At 33.2% G+C, this 13990-nt stretch overlaps 1 protein-coding gene across 1 annotated transcript; it reads right to left on the bottom strand.

Moving 5' to 3' along the window:
- Nucleotides 1-229: 229 nt before the first annotated feature.
- On the bottom strand, nt 230-4958 carry LOC108489509 (glutamate--tRNA ligase, cytoplasmic-like). The gene is made up of 7 exons (XM_017794108.2): nt 4494-4958; nt 4236-4406; nt 4010-4106; nt 3719-3872; nt 2309-3411; nt 1604-2071; nt 230-627 (listed from the first exon to the last, which is right to left on the bottom strand). The coding sequence occupies exons 2-7, from the start codon at nt 4379-4381 to the stop codon at nt 409-411; spliced, it is 2187 nt and encodes a 728-aa protein (XP_017649597.1). The 5' UTR covers nt 4382-4406; nt 4494-4958; the 3' UTR covers nt 230-408.
- Between the last annotated feature and the right edge of the window lie 9032 nt (nt 4959-13990).

Below are 13990 nucleotides of genomic sequence, written 5' to 3'. Positions count from 1 at the left end.
ATTTCACTCTGAAATGACTTTTCAAAAAAGAAAAGATATAAAATAACTTCATTCATTCATGTAACTTTCAGAGTGTAAAACAAATAAATGAGTGACATAATGGATTTTTTAATTTCGCTCGTATTGTCAATATACGGATTACCAAACAATTATTCAGATAAGCCAACCATTGACCAACATAAAGTCAAGGTAAAGCCTATATATCAGAAAATCTTTTACACAGAACCTGTTGAGCTGAAAAGGGAAGTGTCATGTAATATTATTACTCAAAACGCACTTCTTTGTTCATGATGATAGTATAAAACAAGAACAATCTAAATGTTAGCAAAAAATGTGAGAGAATAGCAAGGGCTCAAATCTTCTATTGTAGACACTTTAAGGATCAAAATGAAAGATAGTGTAAAATGCTTACTTCATCACACTTTGCTGCCTGCCATCAGGAATTGCAAACAAAACCACAGGCTTTGAAGGTCTGGTAAAGGGCACATCACATCTGTAGTAGCCTTTCCTCTCCAGCTGCAATATCTCTCCTTGCTTTAAATTGCGCATGTTGGAATCTCCGATGGCTGCGATCTCCTTTTTCGTACACGGGTTTAGTGCATCTAGGAAATCCTCTCCTTCTTCCAGCTGCATTCACAACAGATAAACCAAAATCCATAAAGTTCTTACTAACCACCATAAGCTTTGACTAGGCACCAAATCATCCTGGCCAGACAAAGGACTACAGTATATGACACCCCCACCCATGCAAAACCCCAGAGAATATCCCACAATCCAGAAGAAAGACTCCGAAAAATATTTGGGTTCAACTTTTAGCACATGATTGTCAACAAATAACATTAACTGTAAGATTAGTTTCCACAAATTCCGCAAATGATTTACAGTGCAGCCATGTTGATTGCATATGAGATTACAAACAGCTATGTTGCTACGACTCTTCATTTTTCTTGAGGTCCAGCCAATATCTAGATATTGATATGGAGATATGACCCTCAAACTACCCCCAAAGTACATAGAAAACTGTTAAAAAATTGAATATAATCATGTCAAAAACATTTTCCTATTGACACTCTTACCAGAGTCCAAGTAACATATACAAACAGGTACATATGCATGATTACAATTCATGCATAAACATTAACATCTATGGTTTTTGGCATAAAATTGGAAGAGAAACAACCCTGAGAGGAAGTTAGAGTAGCAATCATTACTACTACTTTTGAAATCTGCATACACATGGGAACAATATTCCCGTATTTAGCTTTGTGCAATTCCATGTTACATGAACCCCAGTATAGGTATCCAATACAAGTTATGTATTAGAGGGTTTTTCTCTCCTTTCAACTGAAATTTTGAAACTCACAAACTGTTAGAATGTACCCAAAATAGGGTAATACGTTGATACATTCATAGCCTTAACCCAATGGCTCAAAAAATATACTTTTATTCTCTAGCATTGTTGCCTCATATTATTGAATAAAATTAAGTTTGGGCTTGTAAATTCTATCTAATACATTCAAAGGTTTATTGAATTTATATTTTAATGCTGATTCATTGTAATGCAACAACAGATTATTAATATTAGAAAAATGTAAGGCGATACCTTCTTCTTTGTTATTAGATAGTCAAACTCCACCAAGGAAAGGTTAACCAGTTCATTTGTTTCTGCTAGCCACGTGAGCTTCAACTTTGTTGTCTTGACAGATCCTTCAAGATGCAAAACTCCTACTAACTGGGTTATGTTTCCATCCTGATCCTTAATGATTTCTTTCACAATGGCATTTCCCCAATCCATTAAGGTTACCTCCTCATCCACTGAGATGCACTCTGCATCAGCATAGTCTAACAATATCCTCTTTGTGTATGTAGTTGCCTTCTCTCCAGCACCATCATATTTCTTATGCCTAGGGATAATGCGAACAAATGGCTTATCAGGACCATTAGTTAAGGTCAATAACAAATGTCGTTCTTCAATCACTGCTGTATGCCTAGGACAAACAGGATCAATGATCTTCTTATTAAGGGTCCAAAGTTTGTCCCATTCCATAAGATTGAGATTTTTGGATGCCCCCTGGAACAAAAGGATGAAAAAAATTAATACTCCTTGGAAACAAAGCTTATATTCTAAAGCAAACTATGACACTCCAAAGAACATTGAGTCACACAATGCAAATGAAGCTATTAGGAGAAAGAATGCAGATTCAAAATTGTATGAGAAGATGAAACAAAGGCTAAGCTAAGCCTATAACAAGGAAATAATCAATCAAAGGCTTTGATTTGTATCAAGAAAATAGCCATGCAAACTTACTTGTTCCAAGATGAATTGTATCAAGGCCTCTATTTTCAGACCTCGGCGAACAATTCCTTGGACAGTTGGGAAACGGGGATCATCCCATCCGTCTACTTTACCGTTTTGCACAAACCAGAGTAGTTTACGCTTGCTGAGAAGTGTATAGACCATGTTCAATCGACTAAACTCATATATATGTACCTTTCGCATTCCCATATCCTCTTGAATCCTATGGTATTGAGCATTGCGATCATGATACTCACTAGATCGGAGTGCATGTGTTATACCTTCTTCAGCATCAACAAACGGACAAGCAAAATCATAAGTTGGGTATATTTTGTACTTGGATCCAATTCGATGGTGGGGAATTGGATTGCAGCGGTAGTACACGGGATCCCTAAGAGATTTATTTGGGTCTTGCATATCTAACTTCCCACGAAGGCAGCATTGCAATCCCCTTTCAGAGCCAGCAATCATTTCCTTCCACAACTTCAGATTTTCCTCAATGCTGTTGCTCCTACATTTTGATTCAATGCCATCCATCCTTTCTTTCTGCATTTGCTCACGTGGGGTATCATCCACATAGGCTTTCCCCTCTTTTATCAACTTTTCAGCCAAAGCCATTAACTTTGAAAAGTAATCTGAAGTATAGGTGATCTTTTGATACTTGATACCTAATGTCTCAACATCTTTTATAAGATTTTCTACAAACTCATTGCTTTCTTTTGTGGGATTTGTATCATCAAAGCGCAAAATTACTTCACCGTGGTACCTTTGAGCAAAGTATTGATTTAACAGAGCTGCTTTAGCATGCCCTATATGAAGAAAACCGCTTGGTTCAGGAGCAAATCTCAACCGCACCTTTCCCATCTCAGCATCAGGAAGATCTATTTCGGAAGAAGACCGGCTACCGGCTTTGGCCTTATCAGAACTATCCCCGGTCACATTCTTTACCTTTTTCGATTTAGCTGCCACTGGTTTTCCCAATCCTTTTTTGCCAACATACAAAGCGGTAACTTCCATCAAGGGATTGCTGTATTCTGCAGAAATAGAATTGTACCAACGAACAAGGTTTGGGTACTTGTTCGACTTCCTTATGCTTTCCCATCTCTGCCCAGTTCCTATAGAGTACAAAAGATTTGTCATATTTGTTAGGCATGTATAGATGGAAAGCATTAAGAGACTACCTTGAGCAAAATGCAGTTTAGTATGTAGGAATAGAAGATCGAATCAGTTACAGGCTAGTTAGTTTAAGCCACTTTCAGAAAGGCAAATGATAAGAAAAAAAAAAGCGGCATGTCATTTTTGGTCAATGGTCAGGGAATATACTGAAAAATAAGATACAATGCATACATTGTAAAAGGCAAAAGTAGGTTTAACAAAATAGCTCTACGTAAGATAACAAGAAGGATGAAGTTTTAACTTTACCAGCAAGACCTGACCATATAGCTATGTCAGCAATGGAGAAATAATGAGAAACGAAAAAGGTTCGTTTCTCCAAATATACCTCCATGTATCCACAAGCATTCTCAAATTCTGAACCACACGAAATGGTAGGAGCGTACTCCAGCCACTCATCAATCTGAGAAAACAAATGAAAATATATTATTATAGAGAAACGCCATAGAAACAACTCAAAATAACACTATTTTATCTATAAAACCTAAAAGGAAAAATAGTGAGAAAACAGAATATATGCAGCGAATTAAAGAGACATACTTGGGCAGCATGGAAAGCATTGTCACCATAGAAATTAGGAATGGGAGCCAGACGACCAATATAACGAAGAATTACATAATTTCCATGCAACTTGAGCCTAATTATTGCAAAGAAACAGAATGGATAAAAATTTTAAAAACAAAAATCAAATAACTTAAAACCTAAATCCCAAGTCCAAAATCCTAAAAATGAAATGAGAACTAAAAAGAAAGCTAAAAGAACGTACCCATTAGAGAAAGACAAAGCGGGTGAAGACGCAAAGGATGAAGTCTGAACAGGTAAATCAATTCCCGCAATCTTAGCGGCGGAGATGATGGAAAGTGGAGGGCTATCCGGCGGAAATGATAATAGTTTCAACCCTGCTTCCTTCATATTCAAGGAAGGGGAAGGACAGGATCTGCAATTAATTAAGAACCAAAGTTTCAATTTATGTAGAAAATAAATGGAGTACATAATTATAAAAACTTCTTAGAAAAGCAATTACCAAGTTAGATTATACTGCTGGTAAAAGGAATTCAAAACCCACGAAACCTCTTGAATTTCTGAAACTTGAATGGACAATGATGTGCAAATGAAGCTCGAACAAATGAATGGCGGGAAAGGGGAGGTCAAGGTCGCCGCCGACAGACTGGCTTTACCGACGGCGGTAGTTTCCGCAACGTCGACAGAAGAAAAAACAAGGGGTAAAAGGAGAAGAAGGGAGAAGGAAAGACAAACGACGGCGGCGACGGTAGCGACAACGAGTTTTTTCTTTTTGGAGGGAGCGGCCGCTGAATGGAGAAGAAAATAGTGGTGGGAAAGAGAAGAAAAGAAGAGCTATTAGGGTTTTCAAATTTTTTAGGCTTAGTCCTGAACTATACCATTGTTTTTAATTTAGTCCTCAATTTTATGCTTGATAAATTGAAAAATTATGTAGTGTTGTTTGATACATTACAAAATATAACTACACGGTTCAATAACTTTACTTTTTAAGTATTTAAAGGATTTATGTTAAAAGAATAAAAAAATGAAAAAATGTTGAAATAAATGAATTTTTGGTAAAATATTAAAAATAATCCCTAACATTTGCCTATTTGATCATTTTCGCCCTTTAGTCTTTTACGTTTATTTTTTTGTTAAATTGACATATTTTTAACAGACATGCTTACATAATAGTTAGTTAACTGACACTGATGTGAATTTTTTTATTCCGTATTTCACACATAATTAAAATTAAAAATAATTGAAAAACTTTTATTCATTAAACAAACAATTAAAAAAATAAAACGTAAAAGCTAAATTGTTTCTCGACAAATACAAATGCACTAAACTCAAAAGATTGTCGAAACTTTTCGGGATTTCACCAATCAAATTGGTTATCGTCATCCATAAATATACCCATTTCTTTAAGAAACTAAATTCCCAAAGGTTTTCCAATGGCGGAAAAGCCATTATAAGCCAGACCCAGAGTTTCAAGATTGGACAAATCACCAATTTCTTTAGGAAATGTTCCATTCAAAAGGTTTTGGTGTAAATATAACGTTTGCAGCAGTGGTAATCTCCCAATACTAGGTGGAATATTCCCAAAAAAATTATTACTATTAATATCAAGGGAAACAAGAGTTGATAATCAGTGAATATCATCGGGGGTTTCACCAACAAAAAAGTTTCGAGAAATGTTTAGGTATTGAAGCTTTAAACAATTGTAAAGCATAATAGGGAATTCCCCAGGGATGAAATTCAAGGAAAGGTCGAGGAAAGTGAGGTTTTTGAGGTCACATATCGACGGCGGAATCGTTGTCATGATGTTTTTGTCACCGAGGTAGAGTTTGGTGACGGAACCGACGATGCAGGTTATCTCCGGCCAATCACGAGGCGAAGATGATGAGTTCCATGAAGAAATGGACGGTGGATTGTTGCTGCTTAACGTTGAGAAGAAGGGTTCGTTCATTGTGGTGTATGGACTGTGAATGAATCACTGTGATGAAGAAGGAAGACGATCAAAAAGAACGGAAATGTGAACCGGGTTTGAGACATGTGAACCCAACTTTGAGGCGGAGGCGGTTTATCATGTTGACAGTTGTTATATTAAAATGTGACATATTCGTTAAAATGATTAATTTGACAAAAAAATAAATATTAGAGATTGAAATGGTAAAAAAAAATAAAAGGCCAAAGTGAGCAACCAGTCAAACCTCAGTCAAACCTCAGAAGCTATATTTTGCATTATGCCAAGAGTATTTACATTAAATGACAAATAACTCCTTATTTGCTTATTATTTTCACACTATTTCATTGAAAATATTCTATATGTGTTTATTATTATTATAGATCAAATATGCTTAAAAATTAAAAATTAAAAATATTAATTTTTAAATAAATTTACATTTTTTTCAATGAGTTACTGAAATAATATGCTGAGTTTTGAGCCAAATCTAGTATGTATCTTCTTTTATATATTTTTTATATTTTTTTCTTAATAATTTTAGTTATCTATGTCTATATCTATATCTATACTATATATAAAATATTTTTATTGAATTGATGTCTCCCATAATTAGATCTCAACTTAATTTTTTTTGTAGATAAAGAAGCTAAATACATTTAGCCATAATAGGAATTATATTTGACACCAATGCTATCTGTAGAATCTCCATCTCAATCATCTCAGGGGAAACATCGTAAATTCTCAAACCAAGAGGAACATTTCTTCCTAATATTGCCATGGAATCAGCAACCATATTTGTTGTATGTGGAGTAAACATCACCTTCACATGTCAATCCCTTACTAACACACTATGTAAAAAATGCCCTAATACGACACTTTTTTTGACCTAAGACGACGTAAAAAAGGTTGGCATAGGCTTCGCGACGCTTCTCCCGACGCTTCCAAAAAGGTTGTATATAGTGCAGTTGGTATAGGCTTCGCAACACTTTTGAAAAAGCGTCGGTATAAGTCAACATAAGCCGACGCTTATTGAAAAGTTGCGAAAGTCTTAGTCAATGCCGACCTTCAAAATGGGTTGGTATAGACCTAATCAAGACCAATCTTTGAAAAACGTTGTTATAAACCTGTATAAGGCAACTATAAAAAGGTTGGTATAGTTCTTGTCTAATGCAACTTTTAAGAATAGTTGGGATAGATCCATCTATGGCAACCTTTAAAAGGTTGGGATTGACTCATTTAAGGCAACCTTAAAAAGGTTGAGATATGCCTTGTCTAAAGCAACCCTTAAAAAAAATTGGTATAAACCTTATCTAAAGCAACTTTTTAAAAAAGTTGGGATAGATCTTGTCTAAGGCAACCTTTAGGAAAGGTTGGGATAGGCATGTTTAAGGCAACCTTTTAAAAATGTTAGAATAGACATTGTCTAAGGCAACCTTAAAAAAAGGTTGGGATAGACTTGTTTAAAGCAACGTTAAAAAGGTTGCGATAGATTCTTCTAAGGTAACCTTAAAAACGTTGGTATATATCTTATCTAAGGCGACTTTTAGCAAATGTTGAGATTGACCTGTCTAAGATAACGTTAAAAATGTTGAAATAGACACACAAAGAACCCTAAAAAGGTTGGGATAGACTTTTCCAATGCAACTTGAAAATGTTGGAATAGATCTTTGCCTCATGTATGATTATTTTTTACGACGTTTTCCCCGATTTTTAAGAGCCTATTTTGGTGAAATATGAGCAAATTTGTATGTATTGGGTGTGGAAAAGTTTGAGTCAATATTAATTGAACAATTAATTAACATAAAATGATCATATAAATGCAAAATTATCATTGAATAATGCAGTTAGTAATTTATATACAAAATCCTAATAGAAGTTGTCAACATGTTGCGAACATACATCAAAAAATTATACAAAATCCTAATAAAAGCAGTCAATAGGCTGCAACATGTTGTCAACTTGATTTCGATGACACCAAAAAATTATGAGACAATTGGATTCATCAACCACTATAACATATATATATATAATACATAATATGCAATAAGCCTCATTCATCATCATCCGAACTGAAGGCTTTATCATCAACTCCGCTACTTTGAAATTCAATTGAAAAAATAGCAATGTACATTTTCTATTTATACAAGTTGGATAAATACATGAGAATAATATTTTAATATTAACCAAAGAACCATAAATTGAAGCTAAATAAATAGTTTTTATCAGTACATCCACTAACTATTAGTTGAGCATGCAATGAAGACATCAAATAAGAACATAGCATTCAATTACAACAATCAATGTCTATTAAACCATTAACAAACTTATTGGCAATCTAGTTATAAAATAGTCACCTTAATTACTATGCTTGTTATGAAAAACCTTGTACTTACTTGACATTAAATTTGCCATGCACTCATCGATGAGAGCCTTATACTTTTTGTCATGAGCATCCAACATTTCCATGAACTTTGCCTCTCGAATTTCAGTTAATTTCATAAATCTTTCTTCTGCCTCAGCTATTAAATGAGCTTCTCGCTCTGTAGCCTCCATACGAAATCGAGATTCTGCTTCCTCGAGTAGAGTTTTCTCTCGAACTGCTTGTTCGACTTGAATTATTTGTATTTGCTGGACATGTTTAGCGCTCATCTCTTCAATCATTGTACTGATGGACGATGTAGATTGGCTTCCTCGGGTAACTGACCCATAGCCAAACAACCTGGATTTGGTCATCCCACGTCCATATCCCTACATTTTTCCATCCTTTTCAGGGCCAAACACTTGTGTATAGACCTCGTTTTCTAATTCAATATTATCTTGAGGTGTGAAAGAACTCTCAGGTGTTGGCATAGAGTCTTTAACCATCTTGCATGCTTTATCCTACAGTTATCTTTAATTAAAAAAATCTATTTTGAAAAAAAAATAAATTTGATGTCAAAATAAATATAAATAAATAATACCCATTTATTTCTTACATAAACTTGTTGTGCTGCCTCACTGCTCAATTTGTCACTCCCATCTTTGCGCAAATGTTGAAATCTAAACTGCTCTAAATGCGAGGGTTCACGGCCTTCATTCTTAGCCTATTATACAACAAAACAATAGTTGTTAACATTATTCACCAACGAGCACAGAATAATTGATATAAGTTACATATTTATTAAGATGTAATACTTACAAACTGTGCATTGAGGGTTGCATATCCTGTACGACCAGCAGTATGTGCATAACGCACCTTTGTTCGGGATTCTTTCGCCTTTTCTGATTGTGCCTATTGTTTAAATTAATAAGAAAAAATATGAGAGTAATAGGAAAACTAAGTTTATTATGCCTCATTCAACAAATCATGCATTTATGCACTACTTTGATCATATCGTAAGTGGAAGTAGGAAAAATGGGACATTTAATCTAATAAAAGTACATACCGCAGCTTGTGGTGTTCCCCATCGCTCCACTAGCCACTTCCATTGATCATCATGCACACCAGGAGGATTGTTTTCGTATATTTCTTAAATCGGTCGACCTTCTTGGACCATCTTTTTTTAGTATCTAGTTTTCAAAGTCGATTTAAACTCCTTCTAAAGTTTTCCAACATGTGAGAGGATGTCTGAGTCCTCCACCTTACCTTGGAGATCAAACTTTTCCTACACGTATAACAAAATAATGTAGCAAGTACTCATTACATACAATTTCAAATAATGCAAATTTATTGCAATACATTAAATTAGAAAATGATTATGTACTACATACATGAACGATTGCCAATATGTTTTCCAACACATATTTAGGAAGATGTTTCCAATGTTTTGTATTCAAAGGACATATAGAACCAGTCCTTGCAATTGTACCGAGAAATTCAGCCAATTTGGACGCTTCCTTCCCAATAGGCTGGCCATATTGGTTGGCATCTACTACTATACGAGTTCCAGGTTGAAGATTCCATATATCTTTCATGTTTGTAGGCCCTCGCTTTCTCTTAGTACCCTTAGTAGTCTCTGTCAAAAGTAACAATTATATTTTAGATATGAAAATTGAAAAAAAATTATGTATCAATGTGAAAAATAAATACAATACAGAGCAAATTGTGTATATGTAAAAAAAAAACACTCTTAATTATATAAAAGCATAATAAAAGATTTTATTTATCATAAAAACACATAATACGTTCATGTTATAATTATGCTCTCACCATTTAAACAGCTATACCTTTTCTTTATTTATTATTCTCTTTATCTACATTTAAACAGCTATACCTTTTCTTTTCTTATTTTACCACTGCTTGTAAATTATATCTTATACTTATGCTCTCACCATTCACCATTCCTCTATTATTTTAGTTCAAAGAAATTTCATTAATTCCACCACCAATGTAGTATTTTAAGATACAAAATTACTCACGTAGCTGATATTACGATGAGGCCAAACTAACAAATAAAAATGTTAGCATTAGACTATAAGGTTTCTAACTCTATATCCGAGAATGTAAAATTCTTCGACACTATAAGTCGCATTTTTTATTTTAATGCAATGGAATTACTTTTACAGTATTATCATTTACATTTCAATTAGAGAAAAGATGAAAAGGAGTTTTTGGAAGTTAAAAATGCAACACTAACTGGTCGAACGTGAAGCACAGAGCAAAACATTCAATTGTAAGATCAAACATATAGTTTTAATTGCAAACTGGAAAATTATATACGCATATGTATGTTTGCAAGATCAACTACATTTTATTTACTTCTATCCTTTCTTTGTGTATAAAATAAATCCATTTCAACATTACTTTAAAGCAATAAAACTTGAGAGTGAATCGGTTCAAAATACAAGGATAAAGTATTGAACAGATTAGAACATGCAAAAATTGAACTCACTCGCTTTATATATAATTCATACATCAAATATTAACTAATGTATAGACATCAAAGTATCAAATATTTGTAATATTATCTTATTCTAAATAGCAAATGCTTTAAAAACACTTTAATAAGTAAAATTACCGACTTAAATTATTATGTTTTAAAATTTTGCACTTTCTAGGAAGATAAATGAAGAAAACAAAAACACTTTTAGTTTAAAGATTGAAATTTTCAAAATTTATAACAGTTTTGCACTTTTATTATACCTAGGGAAAATATATATCATAATCAAATAAAATTAGTAAAGCTCAAATTTCATTAGATATTTGAATAAAAACAATAATTGCAAGTAAACTAGAAAACAAAAAAACAAATAGAAAGATCAGTGGGGCAAAAAACCAAACACAAAGTTAAAGCCGAAATTTACCTGTTTCTCTGTATATTGTGAACAAAATGAAAACTAGAAAACAAACAGAAGCCAATGGATGTACCATCCAGAGTTGCAGGTACTCCCTCTACTGATTGAGTTGGAGTTTCATCTCCCGTGCTTTGACTATCGGTAGCAACACTTCCCAAGGCGTTCGAACCTGTCGAAGAGCCCCTCGAAGAGAATTGTACACCTTTTAATGTTCGCCTTTTGCCAATCATTTTCCTAGAAAACAAACAGGTGATGGTTAACAACGAAGCACCCAGCACAGCATTGAAAGAAAATCATAAGTTTTGAGAAGGAGGAAAAACCGGGAAAATATGAATTTTAAACTTTCTACTCCCAGGAAACTTGAAACCTACTGTAAACTGAGCAAGACTTACTTTTTATTTTAGATTTTAGGGTTTGTCAAAAGATGGAGAATTTGTACTGCATTCTATTAAAACAAAACAAAAAAAAAAGCAAAAAGGGTAAATAAATTTGCATATTTGAATAAAAACAACCCAAAAATAAAAACAGCCCAAGGAAATATCCAGCAAAACAACAAAAGAGAAGCAAATATTTGAATATTTACATAAATTTATATTTTATTCAATTTTCAAAATAATAACCAAAAAAGTAATTTTTATAAATAAATTAAAATTAACAAATAACACATCAAACTTAAACAAATTATAATATGATTAGTAATATGTACCTCACATAAATAAATTAAATTTATACTTAAAAAAAATCAAAATACCATAACAAAATTTACTATGTACCCTAGTTGTGAAGTATTTGATTTCTTTAATGTTTCTTTCTTACAGGGAAGAAGATGGCTTTAAGATATTTGATTTCTTCGTTTCTTTACATCAACAACATTTGATGCACATCAATGGGATGTGAACCAAAATTAAATAAATAAATTAGATAAATAACACATCAAAATCCATTGCTAATTCAGTTTATAATATTATATAATACATACTGTCATTCTCTATCTCATTGAAGCTTTAATCGTTAGAAACTTTTAGGTGGGTTATAGCCGAAATAATGGAGTCTTATCAAAATCTATACTTGAGTTTTAAAAAGAATTAAAGGCAAGCTAAGTCTGCTCAGGGAAGGGAAGAGCTAGACATGCATACACCTACCAAATAGAATATACATATATAATATTTCTTCCTTTTGTATTTGACACTTTAGGAGAAATGCGAAATTTGAAAATTAAATTGTTTTATTTTCCTAAGAGAAAATAAGTTAAATTATTGATGTTAAGAAAGTAAAGTTAAATTTATTTCCCAAAAACTAAAAGTAGGAATTTTAAAAAGCAATACTTTGAAGCATTATCATGAAGGCCATGTAACCAAATTACCGTTGCTTGGTGCCTACCTTTGGGCCTAACCACATGAGTTCTTCCAGATTCAAGTGCCTCCTTTCTACCACCTGATATTTCTTATAGCACAGTTTAAGTATTAACCATTAAAATGTAACACAAGGAGGAAAAACATGCTTGTGAATTTGTAAAAAATCTAACTCAGTTAATATATATACTAATCCACCATGCATACAATGAGGAATCGATTGATTCAATTACGTCAAGAACAATAAAAAAAATTATGCAGACTTGCAAAATCATTATAGACATTACCCCTATGAGTAAGATGGAGCAAAGCAGATTAACCAGAACCAAGATGAAAGAAGAATAAAACTTTAAAAGTCAACTATTTTTGAGAATTAACAGGTTGAATAAAACAGCAAATTGAACTCTAAAAATTTATAAATAAAGAAAAATAGAAAAAGGGGAAATTCATTCTGCTATACTGCATTAAAAATGTCAATTATACTAAATCTTTGCACTTCAAAACATCATTCCTGTTCAAATTAAAACTAAAATTATTAAGTTACAATATGATTATTACACTGCGGATATTCATCATCTTCTACAGGGGTTTCAACGCCTAGATTGAACAAATCTCTTGGCGTTACTCTGATAACATGGAGCCATCCTTCACTCTTGCCATCCTTAACATAAAATACTTGTTTTGCTTGAGAAGCCAGTATGTACGGATTGTCCAAATCACGATTCCCTGTATGGATAAGCTTAGAAAATTTCACCATAATAAAACCATTAGCATCCTTCTTCATACTCCTAGGAGATTTAATATTCACCCAATCACATCTAAGAATAATAACCAAAAACCTTTCATAGTAGTTTAGCTCGATAATTTCAATGCAATTGCCATAATAGTTTTTCCCGTCAGCAAAAACCATCATGCCACTGTTTTGAGTCTTACGATGTTGCTCAATTTTTTTAGTATGGACCCTAAAACCATTAATTATAAGTCCATCATATGTGGAAACCACCTTATGCGGTCCTCAAGCAAGAGTAATTACATCAGCATCAACTTGTTCAACTTCCATCTTTGGAATCTAACCATATAGTAGGAAATCAATTAACTCTTATTCTATGATCAAATCTCTACAATGTTCTCTCATTACATAGATATTTGACTAAATTATTTTAATAGTGAAAATTTACCTGTTTCGCAAGCCATCTTGGGAACTTTTCAACCAACCATTTGTCCTCTGTGCGTTTACTAATTTGAATGCCACCATAAATAGCTCGCTCAGACTCCAAAAATTCCCTATAATATATTCAGTAATTTGCGAAAAAATGTTGTCAAAATGTATACAAATTTTGTGATAACTTTATTTGTCTATTGGTTAAGAAAAAAAGAATCGAATGAAAGGATTTTCTTCAGGAAACTCACTGACGATATGGTGATAAC

This window comes from Gossypium arboreum, chromosome 10 (assembly GCF_025698485.1).
Source record: "Gossypium arboreum isolate Shixiya-1 chromosome 10, ASM2569848v2, whole genome shotgun sequence".
NCBI classification, from domain to species: domain Eukaryota; kingdom Viridiplantae; phylum Streptophyta; class Magnoliopsida; order Malvales; family Malvaceae; genus Gossypium; species Gossypium arboreum.
This window is presented reverse-complemented; position numbering and strand designations above follow the sequence as displayed.

What these genes read in the sequence shown, in the direction of transcription:
- LOC108489509 (XM_017794108.2), bottom strand. Translation starts at nt 4,381, where the DNA reads ATGAAGGAAGCAGGGTTGAAACTATTATCATTTCCGCCGGATAGCCCT. An exon ending in GCTTTGTCTTTCTCTAATGG is followed by an intron (nt 4,107 to 4,235) that starts GTACGTTCTTTT and finishes TGCAATAATTAG; the next exon opens with GCTCAAGTTGCATGGAAATT. An exon ending in ATCTAATAACAAAGAAGAAG is followed by an intron (nt 628 to 1,603) that starts GTATCGCCTTAC and finishes TTGTGAATGCAG; the next exon opens with CTGGAAGAAGGAGAGGATTT.